Below are 17,420 nucleotides of genomic sequence, written 5' to 3'. Positions count from 1 at the left end.
GCAAGGGGCGCTGCCCGCCGCCGCCGCCGCCGGACTGCCGCCGCCGCCGGCCCCCGGCACCCCCACCGGGCTGCCCAAAGGCTCGGCCAGCGCGGGGCCCCAGAGCCTGCCCAGGACGCCCTCGGCCACCACCGGCGGGATCCGGGCCACGCTGACGCCCACGGTCCTCGCCCCTCGCCTGCCGCAGCCGCCTCAGAACCCGACCAACATCCAGAACTTCCAGCTGCCCCCAGGTGAGTGGCCGCGCCGGGCGGGCCTGGCTGCCCCCGCGGGGAGTCCAGGAAGTTGTGGGGCTGGCAGGGCGCTGAGGTCACGGGTCTTGCGCGGGCCTGCAGCGAACGAGCCAGGGCGCTCCTCTGCCGGTGCGGGAGAGCTCTCTGCCATGCGTGTGTGTGTGTGTGTGTGTGTGTGTGTGTGTGTGTGTGTGTGTGTCTGCGGGCACGGCCCCCCGGTGCTGTGGCAACAGGGGTCCCCTTTCCTGGGGCATCGCTTGGCCTCAGCTCGCTGTTTGCATTGCAAAGTTTCTGGGCTCCCACCGTGCAGCAGCGGCTCTTTTGCTCTCCCGGCTCCCTGTGCCCCTGTCCCGCTCCTCCCCTCCCCCCGCCGTGCAGCGCTCTGGCTGCCGGCCTCCGCTGGAACGGCTTACTGGGTTATGCAGCCTGGGTCCGTGGCTTTCCTGGGTCTGCTGCTTTCCCCTTCTGGTTTTGGGGATCGGTTGTGTTAGGGCTTGTGAACGGAACTCGTCTGCTCCTCTGTGACTCTGGGCTGTGATGGAGGGCTGGGCACTCCCCCCAGCTGGTGAGGTCAGGCAGAGTAGGGACGCCCCTTCCTTGTGGCCGGGCAAGCGTGCATGGAAAGCTTCCGCTTCCCTGCTAGCGGCAGGATTGCAGAGATCCCAGGTGAGCCCTGGAGGGATCCTTGGGCACACACACCCTTCCTGGTCCACGTCCCTGCCTCCCACTGTGTCGTGCACTGCTTCGGCCACAGCGTCCAGCAGTGCCGTGCTGCGGGTTAAAGGATGCTCGGTCGCTCTGGTTAGTGCCATCCGGTGAGATCAGCGGGTCTCTCAGAGGTGCACACGGTGGTGCGTAGTGAGGGGGGAGCGGTCGCGGCCACAGCCTGTGCGTTTCCCGGGTCTCTTGGGTCATCCCTGGCAGTCGGTTGGGGTTCTTCAGGTCTGACAGTGAAAGGTACCCCACAGCGTCCCAGCTCATGCTGCTGTGTTTTGGGATTCTTGAGCAGAGAGAAACTTGAGCACTGAGAAGCCCTGTCTCCTCTCGCATCCCCTCCGCCTCGCCCGCGAGGATCGGGAGCTTCTGGAGAGCTCCTCCCTGGCTGTGTAGTAACATGTGCTGCTGTAGCGGCCAACGCGGTGGCGGGAGCGGAAACAGCACCTCCCGTGTCCCCGCATGCTTTCTGGGAAAGAGCCGTTGGTCACCTTGACAGAATTTCAGCGTCTTAACAAGGGAGGGTTTTCTTGTCAGAGCCCGTGAGGGTGTTCTTAGGCCGGCAGGGGCGGGGGAAGTGGGCAGCCCAGACCCACGTCTCCGGGGTGGGAGTGGGGCTTGCCGTGCTCGGAGGGGACAAGGTGACGCAGAAGAAGTTGCTGGAGAGGTGTCGAGATGCCCCTTAGGATGCGTCTGGTTTGTTTTTTGAGTTTGTAGTGGGCGCTTATTTGAAGGTTCTGTTTTGTTCATTGTATGTGTTTTGACTTTTCGGTGGAGAATAGGGCTGATCTTTTAGTAATCTTTGAAAAAGGGAATTCGGGGTTGTGGTGCATTATGTAAAACGTGGGAATATCCTTTCCCTATGTATAAAACTCCCTTTCTGGGGGTCCTGCACAGCTCAGCACCTGCCTTACTCCTGCCAGAGACCATTCCCGTGCCGCACTCGTGTTGTTGGGAACTGGTGTGAGCTGGTCAGTAGTTGGCGAGGCAGGCGCTTGGCCTGACCGGCAGGGCCCGTGTGACGCCTGCAGGTGCGGTGGTCTGGGGATGGCTGGGTCTCCTTGGTCTGCGCCTTGGCGCAGGCGAAACCCCTTCCTTATTTTTGTGCCGGGGGAGGAAGCCATGGTTGGGAAAGGGCGTCTCTGCCACGAGTGACCCTGGACTCACTTTCATCTTTGGTTTTGACGTCGCTGTCACAGAGGTCTTCGTGTGCCAGTGGACCAGTCCTTGAAAAAAGCTGTAAGAGTTGTCACGAGCGTTTGCGTTAAGTCCCCGGGATTTGAGAGCAGAGAGCAGCCCGTGTTGACATTGGGGTGACAGATGTCTTCTAGAATATAAAAGATGTGTGTCCGTGTTTTCTTTGACGCTCCCCACACCCCGGCCCCCACCGATTGGGAACTCTGAATAGTTACATCGCCTCCTTTTTACAACAGCGGGAGCAAAAAAAAGTATCACCCCGAAAGAAAGTTCTCGCTTTTAAATAGTGCAATTTTGTAAACCAAAATGACAGGTTATGAATATCCTAGTTATATAATCGATCAGGAAATACTAAACTCTCTTCCTTGATGTTCCCTCTTCATTGAAATCTCTCATCCCAAAGACGTATACAGCGGAGGTAGAAGTGACTTATACAAATAACCGTGCTCGGCTTAAATAGCTCGTTCTTGCTACAACTCAGAGACGCAGACACTTGGGAAGGGATCAGGGGCGGGAGGCCTTTCCAGGCTGCACACAGGTGTCAAGTGAGCGTGTATGAACGAGGCTGGCCCGTCAGCTCCTCCCCTTCCTGCAGGTCGAGCTCCAGATGGGGAGAGGAGGTACGGGGGTCTCACCGGGGCCCCAGGCCTTCTCATCGTGCGCTGGAACCCGTGTGGATTTTGGCTTTAGCGAGTTCCATTTTGATCTTCTTTGTTAGGACAATTTTGTAAAGAAACGCTTACGTTGTTGTAATCGATTTGCTCGTTTGAAGGTACCGGAGTGTCGGTTTTGTCCGCTATGGGGATAGCAAGAACAGATAAGAGATTTTTGCCGCAAAGGCACTTCTCCAAGAACTGCGAAAAGCGCTCGTTTCATACGGCTTGTTAGTCGTAACATCCCGGTAATATTATGATCATCATTGAGAGAAAAAAAAGTGATATGACACCAAAATTAGCATGTGCGTAATGTAAATAGTTTTAAAAGATCTTTTCAGGTAGATGCTACGTTAAAGATGCTCATTTCCAAAGGTTATCTCTTGGCGTGGCAAGTTAGTGTTTTTTGCAGTGGATGTCTGTTTGTCCTGCTTTTGCAGAGAATGCTCTCCTGTCACCTGAAGGTTTGGCCAGGGCGTAGGTTCTCATTCCGGGACGTAGCACCGTTTCCTCTCCATCGGCGTAGTTGCTTTGGCCTGGAAACATTTGCGTGCTCCTTATTCGAAGTGAATATTATCACTGTTAATATCCTTGCTCGTAAAAACATGGCTCCCACCACGATGAACGCAGTTATTTGCTGGTAGGGAAGGGAAGAACCCAGCGGTAGCCGACTGGGCTGTTGGGCCGGGTTATTTCCCGGAGGGCTGACCCTGAGCCGGGCGGTAGGGTGTGGAGAGCCCGGCACTGAAGTAAAAGGAACTGGACATTCTGGTGGCCGGTCTTGCCCGCAAGTGCTGTGGCCCGAGGGGTGTGTGTGCACCTTTAGATTTTGTTACTCGAGGGCACTCCTGCCTTCTCTGCTTGGAGTCCCAGTTGCCCCAGCTAGAAAGTGCCGCTGACCATTTTGCAAAGCATTGTGGAATCCTGTCGGGACGAACGGGCCACGCCTCCGTCGTGTAACGTCTGTTATTTATGTGCTGTCCCAGTGACGTTACGGTTTTTGCGGGTCTTAAGCGTTATGTTGCTGTAGATGGTGCCAGGTCTAAAGACAGCTTTATTCTCATCAAAGCCATAGCAGCCTTGGACGCGTTTTCAGTCACCGGGGAACCTGGTGCGGTGGCTGACTCCGGTTGTCTGAGTGGGAAAGTTGCCGGGCTGTCACAGGCCGGTCACAGACCCGGCGGACGTGGGGGCAGTGGGCGCGGCTGCCTGCTCGGAGTGGGCTTTGGCATGGGATTTGCTTTAGCCCAAAGGCCTTGGGGTTTTGCTTTTGATGTACTTGTGTAATGGTGATGTTCGTAAAGAGAAAGGGAAAAGAACTTCCGGAGAGCCACACGCGGCCGGCACTGGACAGCTCTGCTTGGCGGGGACAGAGGTAGCTTCTCTGAGCTTCCACACCGTGGGCTTGGAGGGGAGGCCGTCCTCTGTCTGCACCTCGCCCCTGACTGTCACCACTACCTTAAGGGAGGACAAAGCCGTCTTGGCGCCTGGGGGTGGGGTGGCGGTTCAGGCATACGTGGGGGTCTTTTGGAGCTGGCGGTTCTCACCTTTTGGCAATAACCAGGAAAGGGGTCCCTTAGACCCTCCTGGGGCATCTGTTCTCTTCTGCTGCCTACCGTGCCGGAGGGCAGCGCGTGCTGTGCGCGTACGGCACAATTACTGGAGTTTGAAAAGTCGAGACTTCCCGAGTCCTTTGCGTTTGCCGGTCCAGTGTAGATCCGTATTTCTTAGCGCCCCACGAGGAAGTGGTTAGCAAGCGGGATCTTGCTACCTGGGTGGCCGATGAACCCAGGGGCCAAAGGGCCCGACTCCCAGGAGTTCTGTCACCTCCGGGCCGTGGCGAGTGAGTGCCCTCGCTTGTGCTGTAGGAGTTGCTGACAAGTGGGCACTGGGTCCCCTCGGGCAGTGGTGTTTGATCAGAACGGGACTGACCCAGTTCAGACCCTGCCCTAGAAACGAAGCAGGTTGGTGGGGCAGAGCAGCGGGGCGCGCACGTGGCTGTTTCCTTGAAATCAAAATAAAGGTAGTTCCTGGTGTGCTCCTAACCCCGACTTCGGCTTCGGTGTGTAAATGTAAGCTTTCCTCATCTGAAATGATACATTTGAAGAAAGCTTTTCGAGAAATAGCTGGTCGAGAAATAGCTGGTCGTGTGTGAGTTGATCAAGACAGAATTAACTGGTTTTAAAATTTTGAAGCAGAGATTTAAAAGGACTCTGGAGCAACTTGCCTTCGGTTTGGGGAGTTTGCAAAGTTCTCAAAAGCACTTTTACTTTTCCTCATGTTGATGATAAGCAGGAGTCTCAGGTTTTCTTGATCGTCCTGGGAAATAGTCACTGTTTAGGGTTCTCCTCTCTGAAACTTGTCTTCGACTGGAGGCTGGCAGTCTTTTATGTGATCAGGTCTTTGATAGTAAGAAGACTGAAGGAGAGAGGTCCGTTCTCGCCACTGGAGCCTCCGTCCTGGGTGCCGTGCCCCAGCGTGTGAGGGACAGTTGTTTCCAGCTGGGGGTGAGATTGCCACGGCGTGAGGCACTGTAGGTTAGAAACACGCGGACTTCAGGGCAGTAGATTGCTGACCAGTGCCTCTTAACACCCTGTGTAGTAGATCAAGTGCTGTAGCCTCGTTTGGAAATTGAGAACTTTATGTTTCTATGCTAGAACCGGGAACCCTTTCAAGTACAATTTTTGATTCTTACACATCCTTAGATGTCTGCACTAAGGGAACGAAATCTTCAAAACACAAAGAGGTATAAACATTGTCCACAATTTAGGCACCCGCCCCCACATTTGAAAAGTGCATGGATACCCCCTCCTTTTTTTTTTTTTTTAAGAGAGAGAGAGTGCAGATGAGCGCGAGAGAGAGAGAGAGAGAGAGAGAGAGAAAGAGAGAAAGAGAGAAGCGGGGCTCACCTGAAGCAGGTCTTGAGCTCACCCGAAGCGGGGCTCAAACTCATGAACTGTGAGATCATGACTTGAGTCAAAGTCTGATGCTTAACCGACTGAGCCACCCAGCCGCCTGCCCCCTTCTTGTCCAGCTTTCCTCTGTGGCCACTTGCCTGGCCACATCCCCCTGCATGTGAGTGGACGGAGGCCCTCCCAGTGTGGGCGTGTGAGGGAGTGTAGATTGGGCTGGAGGCTCAGAGCCCCTCTGCAGGCCTTCTCAGCTGGGTCGTCTTTTTTTTTTTTAGTTTTTTTTTTTTTTTGACATTTATTTATTTTTGAGACAGAGAGAGAGCATGAGCAGGGGAGGGTCAGAGAAAGAGGGAGTCACAGAATTTGAAACAGGCTCCAGGCTCTGAGCCGCCAGCACAGAGCCCGACGCGGGGCCCGAACCCACGGACCGTGAGATCATGACCTGAGCCGAAGTCGGACGCTTAACCGACTGAGCCACCCAGGCGCCCCTCAGCTGGGTCTTTTATCCCGAAGTTGGAGTCTAATGGGACCTCTCTGCCTCTTGCATGTGGCCTGGGAAGGGGGTGATGGACGTGTGTGGTTCTTTGACCACTGAGCTCCTGAGGAGGGTGTGACCAGGTGGTATGGGACCTCCTCACTGACATCGGGGAACTCGTATCCCGAGGGCATATTTTGAAATGTTTTCCAGCTCTTAAGGTTGGGGAAATCCTAAAACAGGTCTTTATGACCGCGTCGCATTGGACAACAGATTTTAGCTGAGGAGCAAGCAGTGAGAAGGTTCTGTCGCTGTGCAGTGACTTGTTTTGGGCAGTCAGCGGTCAGAGTGGACACGGAGCGGACAGAGCAGGACACTAGGAGCCAGAACAGCAAGGCCCTCGTCCTCGGTGCTGCACCCTCTGCACTCAGAGTGGCCGGCGTTGGCCTGGACACTGCAGAGGGCAGAGAGGGGCCTTGTGGGGTCAGCGATGAGGCCCAGCGCTTTGGGGAGGGGGGAGGTGCTGGGGCGTGGGGTGGCCATACTGTGTGGACCGTCTTGTGTTGCCACCGCAGCTGGAAGGGGACGGAAGGCAGCGTTTCCACCTCAGTCTTTGTGCCACGGTGTGGGGGCAAGTGCTTCAGGGGAGCTCTCCGAGGGGCCGGCACGCCTTTCACAGAGGAGCTTTGTCGAGTGCTTTTTAATATAATCTGTGTACGGATTTGCGTAGACCGGCGCCATGGGTTAGTGAACACAGCAGGTCACGGGCCAGGCCTGGCGTGGTTTGATCTTGTCAGGGCACCCCCGGCGCCCCCACGTCGGGGAAGGGGAGAGGCGGGTGCTGCCGGTGGGTGTTGTAGCAGAACCACAGAGTCGGAACACTACTAGTCCCTTGAAGGGACTCCTTTCCCACGTTTTTCCTTCTGATACAAAGTTTTATTCATTATGGGAAGTGTGGGCAGAAAAGAAAACCATGAGGGAGGAAATAAAGTTCCTCATAATCTCGCCTTGCCCGGCTGGTCACCACCTGTATCCGCCTGCATGAAGCACGTGCAGGGGGAGACCTTCGGTCACCCGGGTCCTGCCGCGCCTCCTGCCTTAGCCTGTGTGGGGAGTGCCCCCGCCCTGGTGGCCTTTGAAGTCCCCTCCTTCGGAGCTTCCCCATAGGCCCCTGGGAGGGGCTGCTGTGGCTCACGTCCTGTCCCCTGGTCGGCTGTGAATGACCCTCAGGTGAATGTCTTTGTGCACAGCTCTGCGGGCGTCTGATGGGTCGAGCATTCATGAGTCTTTGATACAAATTGCCTTCTTGAGGACTCGACCATTTACGCTTTTAAAACCGTGGTTTTGAGAGCCATGGCCAAAATGATGACTTTTTAGAAATTGCTACCATCCTACAGGTTTCGTTTAGAAGGTCGTGTCTGGTTCTAGGGTGTATTTCTTTGACCAAGTGAAGGTGAGCCTTTTCCCGTGGATGTGGATGGAGACCGAGGTCCTTTGCTCTCGGATGTACGTCGGCCGGGGAGCCGATCCACGGCGCTGCGAGGACAGGGCATCACGGGGTGGCTGAGATTGAGGACTGCAGTGAAGGGGGACGGAGGCGGAGGGCTGTGGGCCTGTCTGGAATGTGAAGCGTGTGGTGCCGTTTCTGAGGAGGCATCAGGGGTAGTTGAGCGTGAGGTGTGGGCTGGGGGCAGAGGCCGCGAGGGGTCAGAATTTGGGAGTCCCGTGGCATTTGATGGAAGTTTTGGCCGTGAGGGTGAGGCCGCCTCCTGGGGGACTGTCTTGGAGCAGGGGGAGGGCGGCCGGGAGAGCAGGCGGGCCCCCCTGCTGCAGGTAGGGGGGGCGGAGGAGGCCTAGGAAGGAGGGGCGACCCTGAACGCCACCTGCCTTTCACCTGCCCTTTGGGGAAGCGGACACAGGGCAGTTGTTGTTTTAGGAGCTTTTTATGAAGTAGGAGTGTTTGTCATTAAGGCAGCAAATTCCCTCCGGCTTCTTTGCCTTTTTATGTGTGGAAATGGCTGGGGAGGGACATTAGCACTTCCGATGAGGTGACGAGGTGCTGCGGTCGAGCAGCCCACGTGGTTTTGCACTTGTGTGCCCGCCCCGGGCTTCCTGCCGTGTGCCGATGGATGGATTCTAGAGCCGGGTGGTCCCAGGGAAGATGCTGAGACCCAAGGAGGTGAGTGGCTTTTCAGAGCCTCCTCAGCCCCTTACCCGAGGGGCTGGGCCCAGAGAGAGGCCAGCCAGGTGGGAGGCCTGGGGCGATCACTCCTTCCTGCCGCATCTCGTCTTCGTGCCTACTTGAGGCAGCTGACACAGGGCCGGGCCTTCTCGCGAGAAGATCCACAGCCTGGCGAGTCCCGAGCACACGGCAAGAGGCTGGCTGACCCCAGGGGCCGACACGCCGCTGGTGCTGTCTGTTCCAGAGACCCGGCTGTAGGAAGGCAGGGGTGTGTCCAGCCGCCGCCGACTCCTGGGGTCAGCGGGGGCTTGTGCCTCGTGCTACCAGACGGCCCCCCGGCCTCCTCTCCGAGTGGCTGTGGGCATTAAGGTTGGGGCCATCCCGACGGCGGGAAGGGGTGAGTGGTCGGGAGGTCCCCTGGTCTCCAGGTGCAAGGCCCTTTCTCCTGACTGCAGAGCTGTGCCCGGACGGCCACCCATCAGCCCTGCTCGTGGCCTCGAAGGGCAGAGCCACGCTTCGTGAGTTTGATTAGTTGGTCGATGAGCAGATATTGGGCACCAACTTCAGATCAGACTTGTGCTAGAGTAGGGCAGTCCCCGTCCTCAGGAATTACTTTCTGATGGGGCTGTTGGTGGGCCACGGAAGATGGGTTTGCAAGGGGAGGAGGTGGGGATAAATGCAGCATCGTTTCTGAAATGGAATCTCATTAGCCGCTCCTTTTCCTGCAGTAATTGCTGAAAATAAGCTTTCTGTCTGTTATAGTCCATTTTGGACACTCCAGCATTTTCTCTGCTGCTCTGGACTGATTAGATAACAAGTCAGGGTTGCGGCCACTTTGGTACGTATTTAACAGTTGAGAAACTTTGTTCAGAGCGTCTCCCAAGCTCTAGGTGACGTAGTAAAGACAGCCTCCAAGTGGGCCGTGGGAGCCCGGCGCGGAGCTCACTGGGAGTCCTGCGAGTCTGGGCCAGGGTCCCGACCGCTCTGGGCCGGGTGCCCGGTGGGCCAGCCCTGGCTTGCGTTTCACGCTGAGTGGTTTGGACACCGCTCTCTGGGGTCCCGATCCTGGAACTGATGGTGGAGCCAGCCCCTCTCCGACTCTGGGGGCTCCATGGTCCAGACACACCTCCGTAGGGGTCTCTGACCGTACTTGGCTTGGTGACCGCCGGGACCTGGCGTGGGTAGGGCTGCCGACCTGCTGGGGACACGCCACCCTCGAGGACACTGTTGTGCCGTCAGCTCGGGGAGTTTGCTGGCCTGGCCTTCTTGAGACCGTCAGCCTCAGTCCCTCGGAGGCCCGGTCATGAGCAGCTGCGTGTGACGGTGTGCGGCGGGGGCAGAAGCATGCTCCGTGCTCAGTGCTGGCATGTTGGACGGCAGAGGTGCGCTGTGCACGGAAGGCAGGTTAGGGGTGGCGGAAGGGGGCGCACGCTCTTCAGGTCTGCGTGTCGCGGGCATGTGTGTGTCCAAGTGTGGGAGGTGGCTGGAGGGTGTCCCCTCGTTCCCTGCAGGTGGCTGCTTCTGGGGCGGTGGGGGTACGGGCCTGTGCACGGGACCTCCGCTTTTCTCTGTAACGTTTTATTTCTCTTAAAGAGACCCGAGGCCACTATGAGAATTTTGAGTGACTGTTTGTTCTGGGGGGTGGACCCCTAGAGCGTTTCCTCTTGCAGTTGTGTGTAGTTTAGAACTTTCCAGGCAGCTCCCGGATGTCCTCATCGGTAGATGCCCAGTGTGGGGTCGTGGGCAGGCGCCAGGTGGGGCTGCGGGCACGGGAGGGTGTAGTGTCGGTCACTTGGGTGCCTCACTGTCCCCGCCCTGTCGCACTACCTGTTAGTCGCGCCTCGTCATTCCTCACTACGTCCCCTCTGCTTGGGCTGCCGCACACAAGGACCTCCACAGGTCCCTCGTTACTTCTAGAACAAAGCCGGACTCCTGACAGTGGTCTGGCCGTGGGGCGTTCACAACCTCCCCGCCCGCTCTGGCCGCCCCCCCCCCCGCCCCCGCTCGCTTCCACAGTGGGCAGCGCGCCAGGTCGCGGCTGCACCTCACAGCATTATTTTCTGGGTGCTTCTGCGTGTCGTTCAGGCCCAGGCTGCCTCAGTGCTTCTGGGCGCCGGCCTCATGGACCCCGTGGTAGAGCGGGGCGCTTCCTCGGGACTGGCGTGTCCCACGGAGGCCCGTCTCCGCGGGGCCTGGCAGTGGGTGGGTGGCCGTGAGTCGGTCCAGGCGAGGCTGTACCTGCCGGCGAAGCGGGAGCACCTGAGGTCGGAGAGCGTGGCTTGTGCCGCGTTCATTTTTGAAGCTCGGCATCAGCGCGGCGCTCGTGTGGTGGGGATGCCTGTGGCGTGAGTCAGGGAGTCTTCTGGAGGCGTTTGTGGTCTGTACGCTTGGTGGACGGGCCACGACTTTGAAAAGCCATTAACTGAGACAGAAGACTAGTGCGGGACAGGATGTTTTGGATCTTAGACGCGCAGAGTTGAGTTAGTCACAGTCTCCGGTCCCCGCGTGACCTGCTGTATGTGACGAGCACCTGCAAACTCCACCCCACAGAACAGCTGGGAGCCTGCCAGCATCCCACGGGACCGTCCAACCCCCGCCGCCCCCAGCCTGTGGCCGCCGTCGTCCTGACCCCACGGCCTCCACGCCTTTGCTTCTCTTTTCCTAACTGCCCGTGGCCTCCCTGAGCATCGTTAAGTGTGTGGGGTTTTTCAGCTTCAAGCGTGTGGAAAGGGTACCGTGCTGTGAGGCGTCCTTTGGGACCTTGGCCGTAAGTGATGCTTCCGTCCTGTGCTGTGTGGTATTTTGTCACGTGGAGACAAGCAGGACTCCTTCATCCCCTCTTGTGTTGTTTGTGAGAAGGGCCCTCACACTGCGCCTGGGTCTCCTGCCTGGGGAGGGGTGGCCAGCCCAGGGGGCACTGGCAGACTCTCGTCGACAGAGCCGCACACAGGAGAGATCTTGAGAACAGGCCGGGTCTCTTTACGGAGACTCACGTTCTTGGTTCTACATGTGTATGCGGGGGTCGTGCACCGGAGGTCCGGGAGGGGGTCAGGGAGACCTGAGATTTGCGTCTGAAATTCAGAGGTGGGTTCCGGGCTGGGGATCGGGGGCCCTGATGGTATTTCAGGAGACATGTCTGTCTCAGCTGGTGAGACTCTTGATCTCGGGGTCGTGAGTTCAAGCCCCACATTGGGTGTAGAGTTTACTTTGAAAAAAAAAAAAGACTGATGTCATCTTAAACCACGAGGGTGGTGTGCTCACCGGTTTGGAGGAGGGACAGTACAGCCCAGAGAAGAGAAGACAGGCCAGAGACCTGTTGGGGGACATCTGACACCTAGAGGTGGAACAGAGGAGGAACCAGCAGAGGGGAGCAGGCCCAAGCAGGGGGCCCATGGGGGGGCCCGCGGGGGGGGTGGGGCGCAGGGTGCCAGGTCATGGGGTCAGGGGCGTGTCAGGGCGGTGAGTGTCTACCTGTTGTGTGTCGGTGGCCAGCTTAGGAGGTTAGGGGCAGACCTGCTTTTGGATCTGCCCCTGGAGGCCGGGACAGGCCGGGCCTCGGGGGGAAGGTGGGGAGGGGACAGCCTTTGGGGATGCTGGTTTCGGAGGGGGAAGGAACAGAGCCATGTGCTTGGAGTGTAGGGACAGTTCCTTTTGTTGTTTCTGGACTTGTTTCCCGAAGACGGGAGATTGGGAGCCGTGCTCTCCAGGAGGAGTGTGATGCGGGCCACACACAGAGTGTGAAGTTTCCGGTAGCGCCTTCGAAAGGACAAGGGATGTGAAAGCGCAACAAGGTGAAGTCCGTGTTAACGCATCGGGTTCAACCCGCCTCCCAGGTGTTGCCAGGTCGACGTGCTGCCCCCGGGCACGGGGTCCAGAGCCGCTGGCGTCCCGCTTCCTCTGGATGCTGTGCCTGCACGTTGGCTCGCTCAGGTGCCTGCTGGCCGCCCGGGGCTCGTGGCTGCTCTGTATGTACCTGCGCACGGGTCAGCGGTTGCCACAGAGAGAGAAAGTGGGGGGCAGGGCCCAGGGGGCAGCCAGCAGGCTGCAGAGAAGGGGGCTGGTGCCAGCCGCTGGGGGATGCCAGGTGTCCGGTCAGGCATCCGGGGCGGGGGGGGGGGTGGCCGAATGAGAGGACAGGAGCTGGGGAGGAGGGACGCTGAGCCAGCCTCTTGGATGAGGGAGGGTGAGGGGCTGAAGTGGCCCAGCCCCACCGCCACTGGGGGGGTGAGAGGGAGAGCTTGCCCTGGTGGGGGCGGCAGGTACAGGTGGGGGCCGCTGGGTGGCAGGGAGGGGACACGCCAGAGGTGGCCTTCCTGCCTCCTTCCTCTGGAGGGCCGGGGGCGCGCGGGAGGCTGTCCCCGGGCTTTGTGCTGGGCGGTGTGCCCTGTGGCCCGACCGCCACACAGCACTGCGTGCTCCTGAGAAATCGGCGTCCCGTATCAAACCAGAAGTGGGGTTCTCTTGGAGGAGGGGCACCCCGGCGGGAGGGTGGGTCGCCTGCAGGGCTGGAGGGTCAGGTGTACACTTGCCTGATCAGCAGGGCTGGTTGGAGAGTGAAGGGCGGACGTGGGATCACGGAGCCGGGACGGCGTGTAAATGGCTTGTTGTGGCAGCGTGGCCCTGGGGCCAGAGGGTGCAGCCGGCAGGCTGGGGAGGCCTCCCGCGGCGCCCCCGAGCCTCCCGCGGCCTGCCTTCCGGGTGCCGACCTGTGCCCGAGCGCTGTCCGTGCGTGGCGAGCACGTGTCCCCATGCCCGAGACACCTGCCCCGGCTGGAAAGGAGGCACCTGCGGAGCCCGGCGTTGCCGGGTCCGGTCTGTGCCAGAGGTCCTTTCCTCACCTGATGTTCCAGGTCCCCTCTGGGGGGGGGTTTCCTCCCTTCTAAGTAACGTCCTGCTGTTCTCTTTCTGAAATTCCTTTGAGTTTGTCAATTTTCTTGTGTCTGGGGGGCTTGTCTCCATGCCCCCCCCCCCCCCATCTTGGCACTTTCAGCTCTTCCCCAGGCTGCTTCCCGAGGGAGGAGCCCCACGGATGCCTGGTGCCCAGGATGGTGCCGGTCACACAGCAGTGTGCAGGTCTCTGTCTTGCTGGAGCGTGTTACGAAGGGTCTTTCAGTTCTGGCTCACGTGAGCGCTGTGCGGATGGAGAGCCATCGTGGTGCCCTGGCTCCCCTCGTAGCGGTCAGGCGGGACTGGACAGGGGACCCTTGACGCGGGGATGTCCTCTGTTTCTGAGGAAAGGACCTCGTGGCCAAAAATTCTTCTGCCTAGAGCGTGGACATCCTGCCTGAGCCCTGGGGGGTGCCAGAAAGACCCCTCCCGTTCTCTCAGAGTCCGCTTCTCTCTTCCTGCCTCTGCGGGCATCTCGTCCTTCTGTTGGCTCCTCCTGTCGGGGGTGTGGGGCCACGTCCATTCCTTGACTCTCGGCTCAGTGGGCTCTTGGCGGGGGAAGAGGTGTGGCAGGTGGGAGAGCTCTGCCGGTCAGCCAGCTGTCCACAGGCCACTTGGACAGGGGTTTGGGGTGCCGCGCTTGAGTCTCCAGGCACCAACAAAAGCAGATGAAAAGTGTTTTTTGGGTTTTGTTTTGTTGTTGGTAAAGAGCTTAATTTTTTTTTTTTTTAAGCGCAGTTTGAAGTTCACAGCAAAATTAGGAGGAAAGTACAGAGATTTCCCATATGTCCCCTCCTCCCCCCCAGCACAGCCTCCCCACTGTGGCCGTCTCCCACCGGAGGGTCCCTTTGTCACAGGGCATGAGCTGCACTGACACACCATCCCTTAGGGAGCTTACATGAGCTTCATCTCAGAGGTTTGGACACACGGAGAAAGACACGTATCCGCCTTTATGGTGTCAAACAGTATTTTCACTACCCTTAAAATCTTTTGTGCTCCACCTGTTCACCCCTCCCCACCCCCCGACCCCATCTTTTTAATGTCTGTAGTTGTGCCTTTTCCAGAAGGCCCTACAGTTGGTGTCACACAGTGCGGAGCCTTTCAGATTGGTTTCTCTCACTTAGTGATGTGCATTGATGATTCTCCTCCATCTTTTCATGGTTTGAGAGCTTGTTTCTTCCTATCTCTGACTTGACAGTCCATATTCTGGATCTACCACAGTTTATTTATCTGTCACCTTTGAGGGACGCCGTGGTCGCTTCCAAGTTTTGGCAGCCGCGAGCACAGCCGCTGTAAAAATCCGTGAGCAGGTTTTTGTGTGGACACGAGTTTTCGACTCGTGTAGATAAATCGCAAGGAACACGATTGCCGGCTCGTCCGGTCAGAGTATGACTCGTTTTGTAGCAAAACACCAGACTCGCCTCCAAAGCGGCCGCGCCGTCCTGCGTTCCCGCCGGCAACGGCCGAGCGCTCCTGCCGCCCCGCGCCCTCGCCAGCGCCTGGGGTCGTCAGGGTCGTGGGTTTGGGCCCTGGTGACAGGCGTGCGTGGTGCCTCGCTGTTGTGATTTGCGTCTCCCTGACGACCTGTGATGCGGAGCGTCTGTCCCCGCGCCCGTCTGCATCTGTGCGTCTTCTCCGGTGAGGGGCCTGCTCGGGTCTCCGGCCCGTTTCTAATTGGGTTGTTTTCTTACTGTGGAGTTTTAAGAGCTCTTTGTATATTTAGGATGACTGTCTTTTATCAAATGTCGTTTGTACCTATTTTCTCCGAGTCTGTGGCTCCTGACAGTCTTTCCGAGAGCAGACGTCTTTAATTCTACCCCAGTCCAGCTTGCCAGCTTTCCTTCTCGGATCCTGTCTGGGTGTTGTGTCTGAAAGCTCGTCGCCATCCCCAGGGTCACCGAGACTTTCTCCCGGGTTGTCATCGAGGAGATCAGGGTTCGCATTTTACTTTAAGTCTGTGACCCACTTTGAGTGAATTTTCGGGAAGGGGGTAAGGTCCGTGTCTGGATGCGTTTTTCTGCAGGCGGCCGGCCGGCGGGTTCGGCCCCGGTTGTTGAAGAGACGGTCTCTGCTCCGTCGTGTCGCCTCCGCTCCTTCGTCAGACGTCCGTCGACTGGGTTTCTGGGGCCTGTTTCTGGGCTCTGTTCTGTCCCACGGTCTGTGCCTTCTTCCGCCGGGACACGGCGGCGCGATTGCTGTGGCTTCGCGGTGGGCTTGACGTCGGGCAGTCCCCCTCCAGCTCTTGCGTTGGCTCCTCTGGGTCCGTGGCCTCCCGTCCGTTGTCAATATCCATAAAGTGACTTCCTGAGATTTGAGTGGGATTGCAGTGAAGCTACCGACCAAGCTGGCAAGAACTGACATCCCGACGATATCGAGTCTTCCTGTCTGTGAACATGGACTGTCCCTCCATTTATCTGGTTCTTTGATTTAATTCATCAGAGTTTTTAGTTGGCTTTATTTGGTCTTGTATTTCGTTAGATTTATAACTAAGTATTTCATGTTTTTTGGGTGCTAACGTAAATGATAACGTGTTTTAATTCTACTCATTGTTGGTTTATGGGAAAGTGATTGGCTTTTGTAAGTTAACTTTATATGTGGCAACTTTATTGTAATCATTTTTAGTTCCAGGAGTTTATTTTGTCATTAAAAAGAAAAAGGTTACTTAGTTTTTGAGAGAGAGAGAGTGCGGGAGAGAGAGCAAGCACGTGCAAGTGGGGAGGTGCGGGGTGGGGGGGGGGGCAGGGGCAGAGGATCCGAAGCAGGCTCCGCGCTGACAGCAGCATGCCCAGTGTGGGCTCAAACTCCCAAACCAGAAGGTGGTGACCTGAGCCGAAGTCAGGTGCTCAACCAAGTGAGCCATCCAGGCGCCCCTTCTGTCATTTGGGGGGGGGGGTTCTACGTAGATGATCCTGTGAACAAAGACAGTTTTTTATTTTTTCCTTCCCAATCTGTGTACCTTTTATCTCATCTTCTGTGTTGCACCAGCTGGGATGCCTGGTGCCGTGTTGACGTGCAGCAGTGAGAAGAGAGACCTCCTTGCCTTGTTCCCCTTTTTAGGGAAGCTTTGAGTCTCTCATTGTGAAGTAGGATGTTAGCTGTAGGTTTTTTGCGGACAGTCTTTATCAGGTCGGGGGAGTTGCCTTTATTCCTAGTTTACTAAGAGTTTTTCTCACGAATGGAGGTATTTTGGGAAGAGTTGTCAGTGAGCATCTTCCCTGGGAGGTCAAAGGGGGAGTCAGGCAGGGAGACCTTAGGAGGTTCCTGCCATATCCCGGTCTCAGGAAATGCGTCTTGGTCTAGCCAGGTGGGAACGGGGGCAGTAAGAGACATTGCCTTTGTGAGGGCAGGTGACAGACAAGGGGACAGGGCACAGGAGGAGGATAGGATCGACCCAGAAGGGCGCCCATGAGTTCTCTGCCCACCGGGGGCAGGACGTAGAAGTCAGGCGCCGTGCACGTCTCCTGCACCCCCACTGCCCCCTCGCAGGTGGGTGGCTGAGGCTTGGGTTGGTGAGGCGCGCTGCCCGGGGCCTCCCTGATCCTGAGCCCGCTTGCCCCTCCCTGGCCTGGGGACCGGTCATGATGGTGGCCCGGTGGGGGCGTGCGTTAGCCCTGCTGTGTCCAGAGGAGCAGCAGCTGTGTCCGGCCTGGTGGGTGGCACAGGTGCGGAGGTGGAGGTCGGAAGTGCCGTAGTGGGAGCCGGTGCGATGAGTGTGTGCGGGGCCGAAGAGCTGGCTGCGTGGGGAAGGGGAGTGCGGGAGGGGGACGAGCCCTGGGAACCCTGGGCGGGGGGAAGTCCCCTTCGACTCTGCAGGTGGTTCTGGATGTTGCTGTCCTCCTGAGCCAGGGTCAGGCGGGCCCACGCAGCGACAACCAGTAGTGGGACTCCGTGCAGCCAGGCTCCACTGCCGACTGGCTGTGCAGGTCCCCTCAACCCTTGAGTGCCAGCTCTCGGAGCCATAACACGGATGGTTAGCAGTGCCCCTCAGGGGGACAAGGAGGTGTGCCCCAGGGAGTCTTGGTACGGCAACAGATGTCACTCTGCTCAGCCCCCATGCACGATTCGGTGTTTCTACAAAAGCATTTTCGGTACATCAGACTCCTCAAAGGCAAGCCCCCTCTTTGGTCTGGGGTTCAGGTGAACAGGCCCCCGTGTGCTCCAGTACCT

At 58.0% G+C, this 17,420-nt stretch overlaps 1 protein-coding gene across 1 annotated transcript in view; it reads left to right on the top strand.

The window, feature by feature from the left end:
- Positions 1-17,420, top strand: part of TAF4 (TATA-box binding protein associated factor 4) — a 65,456-nt gene that overhangs the window by 442 nt on the left and 47,594 nt on the right. Inside the window, exon 2 of the mRNA XM_040459753.1 lies at positions 6-233. Coding sequence (XP_040315687.1) covers positions 6-233 — 228 coding nt within the window. The remainder of the gene's footprint in view (positions 1-5; positions 234-17,420) is intronic.

Source organism: Herpailurus yagouaroundi, unplaced genomic scaffold (assembly GCF_014898765.1).
Source record: "Herpailurus yagouaroundi ecotype Mexico unplaced genomic scaffold, PumYag 246, whole genome shotgun sequence".
NCBI classification, from domain to species: domain Eukaryota; kingdom Metazoa; phylum Chordata; class Mammalia; order Carnivora; family Felidae; genus Herpailurus; species Herpailurus yagouaroundi.
Note: the sequence above shows the minus strand (reverse complement) of the source record. Positions and strands in the feature narration are given on the sequence as shown.